General features: G+C 33.5%; 1 protein-coding gene across 2 annotated transcripts; it reads left to right on the top strand.

Annotated features, from left to right (window-relative positions):
- Positions 1–283: 283 nt before the first annotated feature.
- LOC120070816 (probable serine/threonine-protein kinase PBL7) lies at positions 284–3,537 on the top strand. 2 transcript variants are annotated; one of them, XM_039022700.1, is made up of 6 exons: positions 284–735; positions 821–1,068; positions 1,764–2,152; positions 2,716–2,848; positions 2,981–3,070; positions 3,151–3,537. In XM_039022700.1, exons 1-6 carry the CDS (start codon positions 429–431, stop codon positions 3,274–3,276), a joined length of 1,293 nt encoding a protein of 430 aa, XP_038878628.1. In that variant the 5' UTR covers positions 284–428; the 3' UTR covers positions 3,277–3,537. The 2 variants fall into 2 exon arrangements, with proteins under 2 accessions (XP_038878628.1, XP_038878629.1); XM_039022701.1 differs by having other exon boundaries at positions 286–735; positions 1,767–2,152.
- The last annotated feature ends 16,864 nt before the right edge of the window (positions 3,538–20,401 follow it).

Here is a 20,401-nt window from a genome sequence, read left to right as displayed (position 1 = left end):
AATTTGAAACTACATGGACTAAATCGTTAATAATTATAGTTCAGGAACTACATTGTTACTTTCACAAAAGTTTAGAGACAAAAAATGTTTTTAACATAAATTTAAAAAACCTAGTTCCTTCTAAAAAATCAATAAACATAAACTTTTTCTTCAGAACATTCTCGATAGATTGAACCATTAACTTTTGAGATGACAGTGGATGCGTTATTCACTATCGAGCATCTATATTTTTCATATCTCCCAACATTGTAAATAATTATCACCCACATTGTGGACTATAAGCCTCCTTGAATAATTCATAAGGGAAGCAGAGGAAGAGAGATAGAGACAAAGAATGACCTCCTAGAAAGGGAAACTCCAACCTCCATTTTAAACAAACCATTTATCTTTGTGAAACTCCATCTTCTTCCTTTTGTAGCTCTCACCTCATGGAAGTTCACAACAATTCAATGGCACCACCACCACCAAGAAACCACATCCATAACCACAACTATTCCAAATTCCACCAACATTACCACAACCACAATGCCATTCTCAGCTCAAATTCCTTCCTCATTATCATTGCCTCAATCATTTCTATCACCATTCTCCTTGCCATTTTCCTCCTCATCTTCATGCTTCTCCGCCTCAAATCCGCTCGAAACACCGCCACCGCCACCGCTGCCGCCTCCGCCGCTGCACAATCCACCACATTCATCATCCCCCACACAACCATCAATTTTGATTCAAGCCCAGGTAACCCATTTTCTTGTATTCTTTGTTTTCAAAGCAAAAATTGAAAGAAATTTTGATTGGTGAAATTGGGTCTGGAGTTTTGCAGAAGTGAAGGGGGGTGGGTGCTTATATGGGGGAAATTCTGGGAGAATTCCTCAGTACAGAATCAGGGGAGTTCAAGTTTTCACTTATAAGGAACTGGAATTGGCTACTGATAATTTTAATGAAGCAAATGTCATTGGAAATGGAAGATTAGGGTTTGTGTATAGAGGAGTTCTTGCAGATGGAGCTGTGGTTGCCATTAAAATGCTCCATAGAGATGGCAAACAGAGGGAACGTTCTTTCAGAATGGAGGTCAATAACTCTCTCTCTCTCTTTCTCTCTCTAAACTACACTTATTTTGAGTCTTTTGACTTTCCATTAACAATGCCAGCTTTCAAGTTCTTGGAGTTGGTGTTACCAGCTACATCTTTCTTCTAGCTATATTATTAATTTGTTTGTAATGAGACAAAAGGATTAACTTGGTGGACGTGTTAGTTTTTGACGTAAAACTTTCAGATTTGTCGATTTGAACTATGGATTTTATCGGAATGGTTTAAATATATTATCTGACATTCTGAATGACCAAAAACGAGATCTAGTTAATATGTAATTTATGATTTTGGTCCTAAAGTTTAGAGGGGTGTCATATACAAAACCTCTAATTCTATTGGTGTTTTAATATCTGTATTTTCTTGTATTTCCCTCTCTTTCTCCCTAGTTAACACACTATTAGTGAATCACATAAATCTTTATATTGTTTTTTCTGTTTATGCTTTCTTTATTTGTTGATTTCATTTCTGGTAAAATAACTTTGAATAGGTGATACGTGGATGAGACTACCTTTTTAGGTATTAGTTCTTATACTTTTATTTGGTTGGTTTCTGACTATGTTTGAGTGTAGCCATTTTCTTGACATGATTTTGAAAGTTGTCGTTATTGATTTCGAGATTAGAGTTTAAATCGATGAAATTGAAAGTTTAATTAAGGAGACTCCCTCCTATTGATAGCAGGTGGATCTCCTAAGCCGCTTGCACTCTCCTTGTTTGGTGGAGTTGCTTGGCTACTGTGCTGACCAACACCATAGGCTTCTGATATTTGAATTTATGCATAATGGTACTCTTCATCATCATCTACATAATCCCAACAGTGAATCTCGGCCATTGGATTGGAATACTAGATTGAGGATAGCCCTTGATTGTGCCAAGGCTCTTGAGTTCCTCCATGAGCATGCAGTTCCATCTGTTATTCATAGAAACTTCAAGTGCACCAATGTTCTACTGGATCAGGATTTCCGAGCCAAGGTTTCGGATTTCGGTTCGGCCAAGATGGGCTCTGACAAGATCAATGGTCAGATATCTACACAAGTCCTGGGAACCACAGGATATCTAGCACCAGAGTGAGTCTTCAAACAAGCCTCTAGTTTTTCATTACTGTCAATCTTTTGAATTCCTTCTACCAAAAAAAATCAATCCAAGTCTTCAAAATGCCTCCACATGAATCCCACGACGCCTATTGCGTTAATAGTTTATTAGGTGACGGTATGGGACGTTGAATTGAATTATGAAGTTTGGAGTTAGGAAGTCTATGTTTGGGGTGCAAAGTTGTTTAATCTGAAGTTAGGAAACATTAGAGGTAGGGAGGAAGAAAGATGAGAAGATGGAGTTTCTTGATAAATATGTACATGTCAATAGTGAATATTGTTGAAGTTGGTGAGGTTGAGTTATTTAAGATTGACTTATGAAGAATGTGAATACACGTCTATCCGATTACATATAGCTCAATATTTTAAAGGAGTATAGATTGCGGTAGTACCGAGTCGATCTTTTTATTAATGTTACTAGAAGAAGTATAAACCTTTATAATTTATGAGAAAATTTCTGGGGTAATGCAGTTACTTCAAGCATGTTCATAGCATTAGTTCCATATTTAAGTTTACAATTCTCTGTTGGGAATGTGCAGGTATGCTTCAACTGGAAAACTTACAACAAAGTCAGATGTGTACAGCTATGGTGTTGTGCTGCTAGAGCTATTGACCGGTCGAGTGCCGGTTGATATCAAGCGACCGCAGGGCGAGCATGTTCTTGTCTCGTGGGTTAGTTAATTCTGTTACATTTCAACAACCTATAAGGCTGCAAAAAACTACGATAAAATAATATTTAACAGAGCTATACTGAACCATATAATCATCATATATAAGAAGTCTGATCTATTACATGACTTGTAGGCTCTCCCAAGGCTGACTAGCAGAGAAAAAGTAGAGAAAATGATTGACCCAGCTATTCAAGGGAAGTACTCAAAAAAGGATTTAATTCAGGTTTGTTAAGCGTTAATTAGGATTATGAATGTGCTAATCTTACCATTTTTTTAATGACCCTATAAGTATATGATTCTCAGGTAGCAGCCATTGCAGCCATGTGTGTGCAGCCCGAAGCCGACTACCGGCCTTTGATGACCGACGTCGTGCAGTCTCTGGTTCCTCTAGTTAAGAGCCCGTCATCGTCGTCTCGATTCTTCAATTGACATCTGAGTGAAAATTATGCAAGATCAAGATAGCCTTCATGGTTCACTAAAGTAGGTTTCTTTTTGGTGCTTCCTGCAGTTACTTTATATAACTTTTATGAAATGCAGATTAGAGCATGTCAATGTGAACCTATAGAAGCTACACACATCTAAATTCAATTCTCTTAATCAGAAAATGAGACATGTACATAAACTTTTTGAGTATCATTTGATGCTACAAATATTAAACTGTCAAGAAAGTTGCTATGTGGTTGCAGTATAGATCTTAGCTCAGAGCTAAGTGTTTTTTTGAATTATCAAATCATATTTTCATGAGTCGAGTAACAGTTAAAGGAGTTCATAAACCATTTAGAACTATTAATTTCTAAACTTTAGGACTAAAGTGTCCCTTGTTATAACTGTAGAGATCAAATAAACATCAATTTCAAATTTCAGAGACCAAAAATATAGTTCGCCAACAACAAAGAAATAAATAAAGATATTACAATATTTAGCGTGTAAAATTATGAAAATAGGTGATAAAAATTGGTATTAGCATGTTAGCATAATCGTACTTGGAGTTCTTCAAACCTGAGATTGAAGTTAATAAACTAGAGTTTGACCAACACTTGAGACTCTTTTGTTAAAATATCATTTTAATCCTAATATTTTGAGATTTGTACTATTTTATCTATGTATTTTTAAATGTCCAAATTTAATTTTTGTATTTTCAAGATATTTTAAAATTAGTCCATATTGTTAGTTTATTATTAACTAAAAAAAATTACCAAATTTGATAAAATTAACTTTAAACTAGCAATAAGGGCTAATCTTGAGACTTATTGAAAGTACATAGACAAATTTTATTAATTTGAAAGTACATGATTAAAAGTATAGGGACCAAAATGATATTGTTTATATCCCTATCCTAAAATTCATCCTAAACTCAACTTCTCATATGTCGTCTAAATTGATATTTGCCATAAGATTGACCTTCGGACATCGTAATACAATTATAATGTCATTATTTGCCAATATCTATGGTAAGATTGATTAGACGTTCAGATAAGAGATATTTTGTTAGGTCTATACCATCTTAAGTTTTCTCTAAATGCTTGTCTTTTAAGTCTCAAATCTTAGAAAGAAGAACAGAATCTTTTTAACTATAAAACAAGAATGTAGGATAGAAGAAATCTAGAGACTAGCCAACTTTAAGTAATAGGACTAGCCACAACCATAAACTTTACAATCAATACAAAAAAAATCCAACATGGGAGCATCTTATCATGAAGTAAGAAACTCATGTATATCCTAACAATGGAGGTAGAAGAAAAGCTAAAATCACTGGAGTTTCATAAATAAGACAATATTCTAGCCCATTTATATAGTTGTGTTCTTTCTATTGGAACATTAAAAAAAAAAAAAAAAAAAAGTTGACAAGATAAATAATGCAGTGGGAAGAGACAAAGAAACTAGAAGTGTAGAGAATTTTCTCTGGACAAAGGTTGAGAATGAAATATCGACCTTTGATATGGTACTTAATAGAAACTTTTTTTTCTATTAAGTTAGGCTCAAATCGATACCTTTAAAATGGTAATACGTTTTCTATTAAATTACATTTTTAGTTTATGAACTTTCATGTTTGTGACTTTGATCCTTGAACATGCTTTAAATTAAACAGTATCTTAATAGGTTTATGAGATTTTAATGTGTTTAATAGTTACCTTTAATTTTAAAAATATCATATAAATCTATAAACTTTCAATTTGCGTTTAACATATCTTTGATATATTGAACATTTCTTAAAATTAATGACTCATTGATATAAAATTAAATTTTGGTTAACATTTTAGTTCCTATGTTTTGAAATTTGTTCAATGTTAGTTCTTGTACTTCTAATCAATCATAAATTTAGTCTCTCAAAGTTAATGAAATATCAATTCTGTCAAATTGATTTGTGAAATTTGATAAAATGTTAAATTTAATAGACAAATTTAAACTTTTGTAGCACGTTTTAAAGTTTAGAATGACGACATCCAATACAAAATTAGATGCTCAAATAAGCTTAAGGACTTGACGTGTTAGCTCAATTCCAATTTTTCAATTTTATGCTCTTGATTATACGTAAAATTGTATAGTTTCTTATGCCAATGTCATTTCCAACGAAAGATGAAGCTTTTTTTCAATATGCTACTTCATCCAATTTCAAATTTTCTCAATGTTCAACTTTATTTTCAATCCAAAACTTTCATTTATAAAGAAATTGAATTTGAAAAAAAAAAATAATATTTATTTTAACCTCATTCAAAACTTTTTCCATTAAATTTTTACATCAAAATTAAATTGATGTTAGTTTTTATTACCATCCAAAACTTTCATTTCCACATCATTTCACCTCAAAATATTCCTAAACTTTATTTTATTTTACAATTTTTTTTTCATTTATTTTTTAATTTTATTCTATTGCATTGACATTTACAATATACATCTAAATGTTATGTTACTCTAAAAAAATGATAATTAAAATTGTTAATCATAGTCTAATTAAGCCATAATCAAAGTTTCATTAACTAATTAAAACAACTTCCATCAATTTTTATATAGTTCCCCGAAATTTCATATTGATATTTTCATCAATATTTTCATAAAATTGGGACCTCGATATTTCTATCGACATCTACATTTCAAATATTGGTTTTAAGTCATTTGGCACATAATAAAAAAAAAAATAAAAGTAATTTATTTAAAAAAATTATCACCTGACAAATTTTTATTGAAAATTGTGACGTGCACGAAAATGAGTGCAACCGATAACGGAAGTCTTTTTTTTTCTAAAGACTTCTTGTGTTGCAAATTAGGATGAATGTATATAGACCTCGAAGTTTTCACTCCAATAAAAAAGGGAATCAGGTGACAAACTTCTAAATGAGGTGAGAAGCAAAGAATGAATGATTTTATTAGCAGATCAATTTGATTTTGCCTCGTCTCCATTTGGTATAATGGTACTGAGCATGTTCAGATCGTTAAAAAATTAGTGTAAACTTAGTTCACAAGTAATTTAATTAGTTTTATTTTTAATTTATGGTAATGGGTTAATTTAGAGCCGTAGGAGGATAGTAACTTAATGGCTTAGTGGGATTAATAGATGAGAATTTCAAAGTTAGTGGTTGTGAAACCCAGATTCCCATTTTTCCTGGTTAAGGGAATTAACTAAGTGGAAGTTACATTCTATTTTAAAGAGTAGGAAAATTCTAAGTGTTTAAATAAAGATTGTTTAGTAGCTTTGAGATAAGCCTTAACTAGTGAAAAATTGGCTAAGTATAACCCATGCGTTGGAAGCTAGAAAATTGACTAAGTGTTGTTCCATGTGATGGCTTTGCTCATTTAGAGGTTATTTGGGCATTAAAGGAAGCCAAAGTGTGGCCAAGAGAAATGCATGCGGCAGCCAATGTCTTGAGAGGTTAGAAAAACGCATGCGGCAGCCTCAAGTTACACGGACAAGGGCACTAGGCGTTGGAGTGCGCACGCTGGTTGATCATGTAGTAAAAGGAGCAGTGCTACGCGATGGCATGCGGCGATGCTACGCGATGGATGCGGCAATGCTACGCGATGGAGGCATGCAACAATGCTACATGATGGTATGCGGCGATGTTATACGATGGATGCGGTGATGCTACGCGATGGTATGCGGCAACACTATGCGATGGTGCTATGTGGCGGCCTTGCTAAAGGATGAGCTAGGCGATGAAACAAGCTATGGTGGACGCATGGTGAATTGTCCTTGCGTTGCCAAAGGTTGTTATGCGTTAGTGATGTGCTATGTGCCGAGGACATTCGAGGCATGTGGACGTATAGGACAAGGCTTGAACAAATAGTATGCGGTGGAAGAGGGTTGGTCATAATCTTAGTTGAGCGCATAAGGCAAAGGTAAGCCATGCGGTAAAGGGAATACGGCCAAGGATGAGCCTTGCGAGCATCTAGTATATGCGACCAAGTTGCGTCAATGGGATGCACGAGGGAAGGTTGCGTTAATTGGAAATGGCACAACCGAGGTTAGTAGGTCGCATATGGAGAAAGGTGCTAGGCGAAAATGACTTGAAGGGTGTTATGTTGAGATTTAAAGATACCGCAAGGGCACAAGGTAAGGTTGGATGAACGCATATGAAGATGGATGGACGCATATGACGCTGGATGAGCGCATATGAGATGGATGGACGCATTCAAGGTCGTCATCCGAACATGTGGCTTGTTAGGAAAAAACCTTAGGCCTTAAGAAAATGAGGTGGATGCACAAGAAGACATGCAAACTTGAGAGCTATATGTTGATAAAAGGGGAAGAAGAAACCTTAGATTGCGATGACACAAGGTTGCGTTAATAGTGTAAGGAAAGGACACTTGGACATGCGGTCAAGTAGGAGGTGTCGGCCTTGGAGAGATTCTGGACGCCTATAAATAGGGCCAAGGACTTTAGATAAGAACTCAAATTCTCTTCAAAGGACAGAAAGAAGAGTGTATGAAGGCTAATTGGGAGGAGACTATGCGCTGATGAAGGAACGCATGCATTGGTACCAAGACCATGCGTCTGTCATGAAGTTCCAAGAGAAGAAGATGCTGTCGAACAGGAAGGTCTGGGAGTAGCATCAATTTGGGACGAAGAGTTCTTTCAGAATACTCGTGCATTTGGAGTGATTCTAAAGCCACCTAAAATCTAGGAGAGTCTAGTTTTCAGGGTAGGGTTGCCGGAGAAGAAGCTCTAAGGAATCAGGTTGGAGAATGAGGAAAAGACAGAAGGATCGAGCTGTCGGGTAAGCTTAGGCCAGCCTTGATGTTTTAATATTTTCGGCCAAACCACGAGGAGTTCGAATCTAATATTTTATGGTAAGCTTCCTAAGACATTTTAGATCATGTTTGTAGAAGGAAGTAACCTGAGATAAAGCCTAGAACTATGAATAATATGAGCTTTAAATTGAATCTGAAATTTAGGGTTCAAGAGAGCCCGAGGTGATCAAGGAACTTCTTGAAAGAAAGATTCCTACCTTACCAAGGTGAGTGGTACTTTCCTTTAAGTCTTAAAGCATATATTTTAGAGTAATTGTATATGCTTATGTTATGAATGAGTATCTAGTTTGAGAATGAGATTATGTGATCGGGATAGTCGGGGGGTCAATAGACCTTGTTCCTAAGCCCGAAAGCAAAATCTCACGGGATGGTCAGAGGACCAAGAGGTCTAGCTTCTGAGCCTGTGGGAGGATCCTCGTATGGGATGGTCAGAGGGCCGATGGGCTTAGCTTATGAGCCCATGAGCAGGGAGCTATGTGCACATAGGAGACAATGGAAACAAAAAGAGTAAGCATTGTAAGTTTAGTAACAGTGAACTATCTACCGTGTAGGTAAAGAATAGACTCATTCTAAATAGTTATCAGTTTAGCTATCTACCGTGCGTGTAGATAGAGTTGAGAACAGAATCATTCAAAGCTGAGGTGATATGCTTGTTATTTATGAGTTGAAATAGATTTTAGAAGTTGCTTACCACTCATTGAGCTCTGTGAAGCTCATTTTTTTCTTTCATATTTTCTTCCCAGGTAGCGAAAGGTGAGAAGTTCCAGGATGCTAATAATGTCAAGGTCTGCCATAAGCCACAGTTACACTTCCAAGGGTTTTAAAGAGTCGTTTTTATAAACTTTTGTAGTTAAGTCTTGGAGTTGTATAAACATTACATTGTTGTGAAATAAAAATGGGCATACTTAATTAGTTGTTGTATATCTCCTTGAGTTAAACTTTACTGAGTGTAGTAAAGAGGTTCAGACGGATTGTAGGTATCACTAAAGGGAATCTACGATCCCTCATGCCTCTTCTCGGGCTCAGGAATGTGGGCTCGGGGCGGGATGTGACAGTGGTAGAATTTAAAGGTTAGTGTATTAATGGCTAATTTTTTAATTGCCTATAAACACTTGTAATCTTTCTACTTCAATGCATATAGAAATTAATTGAGTGCTATGCATGGTTCCTTGGTAACTTCTAGTTTGATCAGGGAAACCACAGAAAATGAATCTGCTAATGAAGGTTACGGATTCGGGCAAGAGGAAGAAACTTATAATATCGTAGTTACTCATGGTTATTTTGGCTAATTGATCTTCCAATATGCTAGTTTCAATAACTCTCGTTCTTTACATTTCTTCCTAGCTACTTGGCCTGTAGTAGGTATTTGGTTCACCGCTTTAAGTATTAGCACTATGGCTTTCAACTTAAATGGTTTCAATTTCAACCAATCTGTATTTGATAGTCAAGGTCGTGTAATTAATACCCGGGCTGATATTATTAACCGTGCTAATTTTGGTATGGAAGTTATGTATGAGCGTTACACTTAATTCTCTGTGTAACATTTTTCTCTTGTTTTTGTCATCCGTTATTTTCGCTTTATTTTTTTTGTTACACAAATACTAGAGTTTTTGTTTATACAAGACGAGATTATTTTTTATCCTTGCTCTATTGAAGAGTCAGAATTAGCCTATGAAGATGTTACTTCACAAACCATTTCTTCATTGTAGCTAGTGTTAAGAGAAATCTTGAGCACCATTGGAGAGGTACATGAACATCTTTGAACTCTTTGGAAGTAGCGTCTCTTGTTTAAGAATAAAAGTCGGTATTCTAATCAAGAGCTTGAATGACAAAAAGCCCAAAAATTGATGGTAATTAATCAACTTTTTAAGAGTTTTAAATAGGTAGAGCAGATGCAAATATAGTAATGAGATCTAAAGTATTATTAGATATAGTATAATATACAAGAATTTACAAATTTAGCCAAATTTAGATATAGTTTCGGAAGTCTATCGATGATAGACTATATTACTAATAGGAGTCTATCCATGATATAGTCTATCACTAATAGGAGTCTACCAACAAAATATTCCTGGTAGAGTCTTTTGCTATACACTTGTTATGGGTAAAAATATAGTTAATTGTCTAGCCTAACAAGGATGACCTAATGGGCCATTCCAATATAAATTAGATTATTTCTAAGGGCTACATTCTTAATGGTTGTATCAGCTAATTAAGGTGGTAATGACCAATTAATCACTGAAAAGATTAGTTAACCAAGTGATGGTTACGAAATAAATTTTCTATATAATCAAAAGGGCTCAAGATATTTGAGGTATGTTAAAATACATCTCGAATTCTCTGATCTAACTCTCTCTGAACGATTACTAACTTGATTGTTGGAGTGTTAGTGGCTAAGCATCACATTGATGTGAGTTTTCCTATATTGTGTAGGGCGATCTTTTACTTCCTCTAAAAAATAACAAATTCATAGTTGCTACCAAATTTTGTTGTCAACAATACTTGTTTATTAGCACTAAAAGTGCAACTCATTGCAAGTACCATTTTAAAAATAGGTTTACAAATTTTTATTATCGTGTCTATTTAACCTTATGTTTAAAAAGTCTAGAGAAATAAAGGGAGACATAGGGATGGCAAAAAAACTTGTGGGGGTGGGTCCCCTAGGGCCCAACCCGATTGGATTAGGGAATCCTCGATTCGACTAAGGATAAGCGATCAAATCGAGGACTCTTTTTGAGTCCCGATCGAGGATGGGGAGGGGATCCCACCCTGACCTCGACCCCACCCCCACCCTTACCCTGAAATTTATAATATTTTAATTATATATATATATTTAGCCTAACCCATATCTATTTTATCCAATATTTATTTGGCTCACTTTTATCTTATACTTATTCGACCCAAAACTAGAGCCCAAAACTTAAGCCTATTGAATCCCACATTTTAAAACCCTAATTATTAATCTTTTACTCTTTTACATATTTCCCTTTTTAACACACTTACAGATTTTAAACGGTTGAAGAAGAGTGAAGATGAAGTGAACTAAATAGAAGTTGTCGGTGCTGCTAGGGTTCTTGTCATCCGGTGGGTCGTCTGCTGTCGTTGGGATCGTCAACTATGGCTGGTTGTGTTGTCTCCGTTGGGATCGTTTGTTGCCATGAGTGATTTTTTTAAATTAAAAAACTGAGTTTAGAATTTTAGTTTGCATTTTTGTTATGTATATGTTTTTTTCTAAATTGAAATGGTTTTCTTTTTTTTTTCTTTTTCTTTTTTAGTTTGAGGACGTAATTTTGGACTTTTGAGTTTGGTTGGAGTGTTGTGATTAGATTAGATTGGTTGTTTATTATTGTTATTCTTGCTGATATTTTGTTGATCTACTTGGTTTTATGGGTTTTTGTGATTATGTTAGAATATAATGTTTTAGTGGGTTGTTTACGTTTTAGATGTTAATTTTGCTAATCTACTTGGTTTATGAATTTTATTTCTGATTAATAATTTTTCAAGTGTTTAATTAAAAAAAGAGGATTTTATATTAATTCGTTATTTTATTTTGTATAATTTGCGAGGTTCAAATAAACAATGTCTTCATCACCTTTTGCGAATAAATATTCTTCAAGTCCAAATATAAGTAGAACTCCAATTTAGATTCTAATTCCAAGTCTAACCCCAAATTCAACTCCAATTTCAACCCCAATTTCAACTTCAAATTCAACTCCATGCTCTTCAAATGACGATAGTTTGATTGTTGATGCTTGCATTATTCTTGGTGAGAACACTGAGGAAGGATATTTAAGAAGGAGATTGACATTAGTTGTTTGCAAAACAGTTCGTAATTATTGTAAACGAAAATTGGGGGAGGGGGTGAGTAAAAATGGAACCAAAAATTTGCATGACTATAAAAAATATGACCCTATACAGGACAAAAGAACATACTTAAAACCAAAGTTTTAAGAGCAAACCTTGATGTAACTCAAAATTGAAGCTGTCTTTTAGTTGTTTCTGACCACAAACACTTTATGGACCACCGCTAGAGTCTTCCCCGTTATTCTCCAATTTTAGAACAGATTGTGGGGTCCGAATTTGTGATGAATCTTGAGGGGAAAAGAACGTTAGAGAGAGTTGGTGTTTATCAATTTGTGAGAGGGAAAAACCAGCTTCATAAGCCTCCCAAGAAGAACCAATCTCAGCCAAAATTTCTTCTATTTAAAGAAGAAATAATGCACTCCAATTCACCAAAAATTGACAATAAATTGATCATTAAATGAAGTGGGATTTGAGGTGTTAATGAAGCTTAAAATATTGGAAAACTTCACTTTCAAAATTCACATAATTTTGAATTTCTATGAATTTTGATAAAATTAATTCAACTAATTAATTTTAAATAAAAAATAATTCTATTAATTAATTAATTTAATTAATAATAATTTATCAAATATTAAATTATAAAATTAATTTTAAATAATTAATTAAACAATTTAATTAATAAAAATAATTTAATATCAAATATTAAATTAACTAATAACACCAATCTTGATCCTGAAACCCTATTCATGTGATCAATATTTAAATCATATTTAAATATTTTCAACTCTCTAAATTGTTTAATTTATAATTAAACAATAATACATTAAGTATATCAAATATAAATAACGCTTATTTCCTAAGCCGAATTTGAACAATTCAAATTCTCTCATTACACTGTTCTATGTTTTAATTCGACATGAGCTAGCAGTGGACCTAATGGACCAAGCTCCAACAATCTACGATTAACTGGCTAAACTCTTTAACATAGCCAATCAACATTTGTTAACCACCAGGACACTTCACTTTAGCTCAGTAGTTGCATTATCCTCACTGTAGATATATATTTGTCCACTTGATATAACCATAATTAGTAAGTTGATTCTTCACAGGTTGTCGTAATTACAACTAAGTCAAAATTACCATTTTACCCTTGTAGTCACATCTTATTCCTTAAGTACTATTGATCTTCTAATGAATAATTGGTTTGTGGTCCAACCACCAAATCAAGTCCATCTAGGTTAAATGAGAGGGTGAGACCCCTTGTTCAAAATCCTGAGTCCACATGTAAGAGAACAACTTGTCTACTATCCTTAGAAGTGGGTAGGAGTGAGTTCTATCTTGCAGGACTATGTCCCTAGCTATCTACTCGATCTTATCTCTAAAATGGGGGATTATTAAGTCAGCGAATTCGGGTCACTCTCACTCATGCAGATTAAAGAATAATCCTAAATAAATAGGAGTTCATAGTTAGCTTAGGATTAAGAATCGAGTTACCTAGGTCATCGTATTGAAATAGTCAGTCTTAACAATAAATGACGTTATAAAGTAAAAGTGACTGTTTCGCAGTTCGATCTAGTGCAAACTCATTGCATAGGACACCCCCACTCATATTTTTCCACATTGACGATTTAGGATCACATACTTTGTATCAAATACAAAGTGAGCCGCATCCATAGTGTCCCGATGATAAGGTACCCAACCCACTCCTTATACAATAATCGTTTTGGCTATTTACTTGAACTTGATCAACTTTTATGTCTCCACATATATTTCAAGTATTCATGTTATAGTCAGTAGCTCTTACTTTATTGGATTTAGAGTTTCTAAATGACTTGAGAGAGGAAAAGGTGGGAAGGGAGTTACAATTCCATCCCAAAATTAGTTTTTCCCGTTTTAGAAAAAAATAAATTAATAAAATTAATTTTAATAGCAAACTTTAATATATATATATTTAAATCTGTCTCTTATACACATCTAGATGTGTATAAGAGACAGATATTATATCAAATATAACATATAACTTATAGTTCAATTGTATACAATACAATATAACCTATGGTTTAATTCTCTCAACAAAAATATTTAATATAAATCCCATTTATATTAAATTTAATTATATGAATCCAATTCACATAATTAATATTTGAATCATATTCAAATATTTAATTTCTCTCAATTGAATTACTTAATATTATAATATATCAAATATATTATATTAATTATATCAATTTACATATTCAATAACATACTTACTGAAAAAATTCAATAACAACTTTATTGAAAAATAGAATATGTTTATCGTTTACAAATCACAAATTTTAGAACATAAAACCCAACAAACTCCTACTTGGACTAAAACTCCAATGGGGTCATTTACATATCATGTTGAGCGTGAGAGAAAAAACATAAATATAATAAACTAGGGAATCACATACCTATGACTTCTCCACTTGTCCTAGATTTACATAACTCATAGTCCTAGACTCACTAGGTGACCCTTAAACATTTTAGTTGTAAGGGTCTTTATAAACAGATCTACAATGTTGTGCTCCGAGGCTATCTGTTTGACGATCATGTCTCCTAGTTGCACATTCTCCCTGATAATTGTAGTACGAATGACTCCATGGTTAATATGCTCGTTGATAGTTTGTTTAGAAACTTAATCTTGGATAGGAGTATATTTCATATGCGGTGTTGTACTCATATTCTGAATTATGAAAGATGGGTTGTCAGTGATAGGAGATGGATTGAAAGAGTTCATCGTAGTGTGTCTTTTTTGTTACATAAACAAAAAAGAAAAAAAAGAGAATTTGAGGAAACTACTCGTCAGTTGAATATTTATGATGGTATGATGTTGAGTCTTACTTGTTGTATTGGATGGAATTCTATGTATTTTATGTTCCCCACAACATTGAAGTACAAGACTATTTTTTATTGATTAAAATAACGAGAGCCAAAGTACAAGTGTTTGCCTTTGGATCAAGATTGGGTGTTAGCAAAAGAGATATGTGAGGAATTGAAAATATTTCATCACGTGACTAAAATATTTTTTGGATCCAAATATTCTACGCTAATCTTTGTTTCCAAAAAATTTGTAAACTAAAATTGGCTATTTCTAGATGGATGAATTCTACTTTTGAGGAGGTAAGAGTCATGATATCAAATATGATTACGTAGTTTGATAAATGTTGGAAGAAAATTTATGGTATAATGGCCACAATTGTAGTCTTAGCTCCACGTTACAAGTTGAAGTTGATTGAGTTTTAATTCCCTCAAATTTATGGAGAGATGGAAAGGATTAAAAAGTTTTGTTCAGATTTGGAGAAATAATATCAGTTGAAGGATGAATGTGATGATTCTCACAATTTTAACTGTTCTAAACATTTAGATGGAGCATCAAAGAACATGGAATTTGATTATTTTAATGATTACGACTTGTTTATATCAAATTCCAATAAGATGAATCAAAAGCAACACTTGGATTCATATTTTGATGAATCTGTCTTACTCGATCTTCTGATCTCAACATTTTGAATTGCTGGAAATTGAATGGGGTCAAGTATCCCATTCTACAACAAATTTCTAAAGACATATTAGTCATCCCATTATCTAGTATTGCATTAGAGTTTGTTTTTAGTACCTGTGGTAGGATTGTAAGCACACATCGTAACAAACTTCATCTGAAGACAATGAAGGCTTTGATGTGCACATAAAATTGGATTGCAACTGAAATTTTGATAGGTATGTTACTTTATGTTGTTTAACCTATCTTTTTTATTTTATATATTAACAAATATTTTTTGTATTATAAATATGTGACAAAATAAGATACTAACATAGGAAAAGAAATGGTTAAATATTTAGCAACTAGTTTAGAAGATTCAGACGACTCTGATGAAGATATGGTGACTAAGGTATGACATTAGTTATTAATTATAATGTCTATTTATTTTTTTTTAAGACATTATTTGTTAATTTTATTTTAAATATAGGAAGAATACTCACCAGCTAAGGACAGAATGATGTCGAGAAGAAAGAAGGACAAACAAGTTTATGACTTTGGTTGTTGTATAAGACATTTGAATTTATTTTACTTCAAACTTTTATTCAAACTTTATTTATAATATGTGAATTCGTAGAATTTGACTTATGAATTTGTGAGTTTGTGAATTTGTAGAATCTCATGGATTCGTGAGCTTAGGAATTGGTAGAATTTGTTTATTTTATTTCATGGATTTGTGTCTATTAAATTTTGTTTATTTTTTATGACTATTTTTTTTAAAAAATAAAATATATGATATTTAAAAGAAAATGATATAACATTTTAAACGGGAAATCTCCATAGGGAATTAACAGGGGAATCATCGCAGAGGCTAATAGAGGAATTCTCCCAGGGATCAATAAGGGAAACGGAAAGTGGGTCCTCGGGAGGATATTGGTTTAAGAAAACATGTAGTGGAAGAAAACAGGATCATAAAGCATTCTAATTCATTAATTTTGGCTTTGAAATAAGTTTGGCTTCTTCTCATTGTAGATATATTGTGTCCACTCGATATAACCATGATTAGTAAGTTAACCCTTCACAGGTCACTCGTAATAATGGTTGAGTCAATAGTTGTTTTACTCCCGAGATTACCTCTTGTTTCTTAAGTTCCACTGTTCCTCTAATGAACAATTTTTTTGTGATCCAATCAACAAACCAAATCCCTCTCGGACCAATAAGATGGTGGGGCCCTATGTTCAAGACCCGAAGTCAACACTTAAGGGAACAACCTCTCTACTATCCCTGAATGCGGGTAGGTGTGAATTCCATCTTGCACCCTATGTCCCTAGCTATCTACCTGGTCTTACCCCTAAAATGAGAGTTTTATTGAGTCGACACTATTGAACCAACCCTCACCTATGCAAATCGAAGGATAATCCCGAATAAATAGGAGTTCATAGTTAGCTCAAGATTAAGGTCAAGTCACTTAGGTCATTGCTATGAAATGGCCAGTCTTAAATAGTAAATAACGTTATAAAGTAAGAATGACTTATTTCTTGGTTCGACCTTATGTAAAATCATTGCACAAGACACCCCCGCTCCTGATGTCACCACATGAACGAATTGGGATCACTTCATTTGTAGCACTTTACAACTCTTTTTAACAACTGCAAAGTGAACCACATCTGATAGTGTTACCAGAATAAGGTATCCAACTTTATTCGTAATACTATAGATCATTTTGACTATTTACTCGAGCCCGATCCACTCTTATGTCTCCATATAAAGTTTAAGTACTCATGTAATAGTCATGGATCTTTTAGTTTATTAGATTTGTTTATGAAACGAAATAAACAATTCATATACTCAATAACAACTGTATTGAATCCACACTTCAATAACAACTTTATTGATTTACAGAATAAGTTTATTGTTTTAAAAAACCACAAGTTTTAGGACATAAAATCCAACAAACTACAATTTGGACTAAAACTCTAGTGGTAACATACATATGAATACATAATGTTGAGTTTTTGAGTTTACAGAGAAATACAAAAAACTAGGGCATCGCATATCCATGGTTTGCTTTTAGGTATCACATACTCACCCTTAGGTATCACATACTCATGGGTTTTTTCTCCCGCTTGCCCTAGATTATATAACCCATAGTCCTAGTCTCACTAAGTGATCCTTAAACACTTTAGGTGAGAGGATTGCTGTAAACATATTAGTATATAGTGGACTTCTATTCAAACAATATAGGGAATGCATCTTATTTCTACAACTTCTTGTTTCTCGATACCGTCGCTTAGATTTGATGACTTGAGTTTCCAGTAAACCTAAATTATGGTTGGGCTGTCATACATTTCTCCAACTACATTGAGGTACCTTCATCTTTTTGAATAAAATGCATCTGACCTGTCTAAACAACTTTTGTTACAGTGTCAGCTTTAATCAATAACTCTTATTGATATACATTTGGTGTTTATGGAAACTAAATAATATATGGTGATCTCGTATACTTTTCTAGAAAATTTAGCATTTGTCAACACAAACACTTGTTTTTATATTACTTGAAAAGTATACTACTTTTGGGTTGCCTACGGATAGGCATGCCTTTTGAACAATATTCCAACATTCAAAGGTTCGACATTAACACGTGCCGATCTATTCCAAATTTTTGAATTATGTAAACATAAACAACTTTTATGAGTTCTCCATATCTCATATGGAGTTTCAGAAACACCTTAAAATTGGAATGATGTTCAAAACAATCAAGGCAACTTAGATGTAGAGAGTTGCCACTAGACTTCATGTTCTATCATAATAGCCCTAGAAATTTCAGATTTTCTGTACTCTCTATCTTGATCTAATCAAAACGTTTCAATTATTTTACCTAACAAGTTTTATACACCTTGAACCTTTCAAGTGTTCTAAACTTATAACTTAGGTAAACATAATTGTACTTTGAATAATTACTGTAATATTCATACCCTTTTTTCTTATGCTTTAACATTCATCAAACCTTAAAGATCTGAATGTATAAGCTTTAAGGATTTTTTGGTTAAAAAAATTTGATCATCTTATCTCTAAGATAAGACACACATAAAAACAAAAGATTTTGCCTTCTAATTTATTTAGATGACCACATTTAACATTCTTCTTAATCTCATTAAGATATTATGTGATAAAATTCTTAATTACTAAAGATAAGTACTAGAATACACCATTTGCCTCATTGATTTCTAGCCGTTTTAAATATTTGAATATTTAAAATGGCCTTTATCTCTATTGGTTTTAACACAGAAGTTGCTTTATAATAGAACAAAAATATATCTTTTGCTAATGAACATTTCATTTACAAAAAAATATTTTATATAACTTGTCCTTTACAAAAGATAAAACAACTTTTATTATATTAACAAAAGTAAAAGGATTCATCTTCTGTTAGTAACTCCAAAATCTCCTACTGGTCTTACTGAGAAGCTCTCCCATGTTCACAACTTGGAGCATTATCTCATTTGCAAGCAACCCTTAGGAACTAATTTTCTTGTTTTGTTTTTTTTCTGCTTTTTTCTTTGCAAGGTATTTGGGCAGTTTCTCTTCCAGTGCCCGTCCTCACTGTAGTAGAAACATTTCCTTTGTCTACAGCTTTTACCCTGCCTTTGCGGCCTGTAGAAGTTTTCTGTTTCCCTTTTCCCTTGTTCTTCTTCAAAAGAATACTTTTATTCTTAGAAGAAGAAACAATATCAGACCTTTTAGAGGACAATCCTCTTTTTTCAGTACCAACAATATTTACCTCCGCTTCTTGTCCTTTTGTTTTTAAAATGGATTGAAAAACTTGCAGCTCGTTGAGAAGTGTAGTCAGGATGTATTCTATCTTGTTCATTAATGCGTTGGTGCAAAATTGCAAGAAGATCTTCGGAAGAGACTCTAGAATAAAACCAATTTGGCTCTTCTCGTTTACAACAGCTTTGTTTACCTCTACCACATTAAAATGACCATCATATTCAGAACATGTTCTCTAGTAGAGGCCTCTTCTTTCATTCGGTAGTTGTAAATATATTTGATAACATCATGCCTCAGGGAGAAGGACGGTTGTCTAAACATCCCATGTAGAGATTCCATAATCTCTTTGGCAGTATACATGATTTTGTGTTTCTTAGCCAGAATATCATATATGCTGGCGAGAAAGTAGGCATTGGCTTTCTCATTCACCTTCGTCCATTTGTCGTATGCTTCCTGAATAGTTCGGTTTGCATTTGAGCTAGGGATGGGAGGACATTCCTCTGTCAAAATGAATCTTAAATCGTCTATCACCAATATTGTATTCAAATTTGATTTTCATATAGCATAATTATCCCTAGTTAATTTATCTGAAGCCAACAATTGTATCAATCAACTAGTCTCCAAAATTCATTATTTTTGCAACAAAACTATAGTGAGTCAGAATAAGTGCTACCAAGGAGCAGTCAAATACTCATTCACTAAAGCAAGATATTCTTAACTAAATACTATCTTCAGAATAACTCTTATTCCTATAGTCATTTAGTTATTGTTTTCGATCAAAACTTACTAACACTTAGTAATTTTGTAAGTGTAACCCTCTATTTTCAGACCTCAGAAGTCGACCCTAACGATGCTACCGAATTGGAGCAAGATTGGGAATGGACCTAAGAAATCCTATCCATTTATAGAGTTTGAGTTGTTCTGAATCCTATGTTACAACCCTTCTAGGGGATAGCCGTCATTAAACGACTAACAAGGGCCACTTAAAGTTAACCAGTAAGCGCAACCTAGGAATCTCACGGTCCAAACCAATGGAAGAGACCGTAGGATGTGTTGACGCATATTCTTCATCCACTCACTATGAACTATTTCTCGCATTCACCTTGATCTTGATCCATGCAAACACTTTCCAAATGGAGCAATCGAGATATAATCGACACGAAGTGTTGCACGGATCTCACGGTGTGAATTTTCTAGGGACGTGAGAGATGACTTCAATATATCATATAT

The sequence above is a fragment of the Benincasa hispida genome, chromosome 2, assembly GCF_009727055.1.
Source record: "Benincasa hispida cultivar B227 chromosome 2, ASM972705v1, whole genome shotgun sequence".
NCBI lineage: Eukaryota > Viridiplantae > Streptophyta > Magnoliopsida > Cucurbitales > Cucurbitaceae > Benincasa > Benincasa hispida.
This window is presented reverse-complemented; position numbering and strand designations above follow the sequence as displayed.

Excerpts from the sequence above, each read along its gene's own strand:
- LOC120070816 (XM_039022700.1), top strand. The coding sequence starts at position 429 with ATGGAAGTTCACAACAATTCAATGGCACCACCACCACCAAGAAACCAC. Across the intron at positions 2,849-2,980 it reads AGCATGTTCTTGTCTCGTGG|GCTCTCCCAAGGCTGACTAG; the intron begins GTTAGTTAATTC and ends CATGACTTGTAG. Across the intron at positions 3,071-3,150 it reads CAAAAAAGGATTTAATTCAG|GTAGCAGCCATTGCAGCCAT; the intron begins GTTTGTTAAGCG and ends TATGATTCTCAG.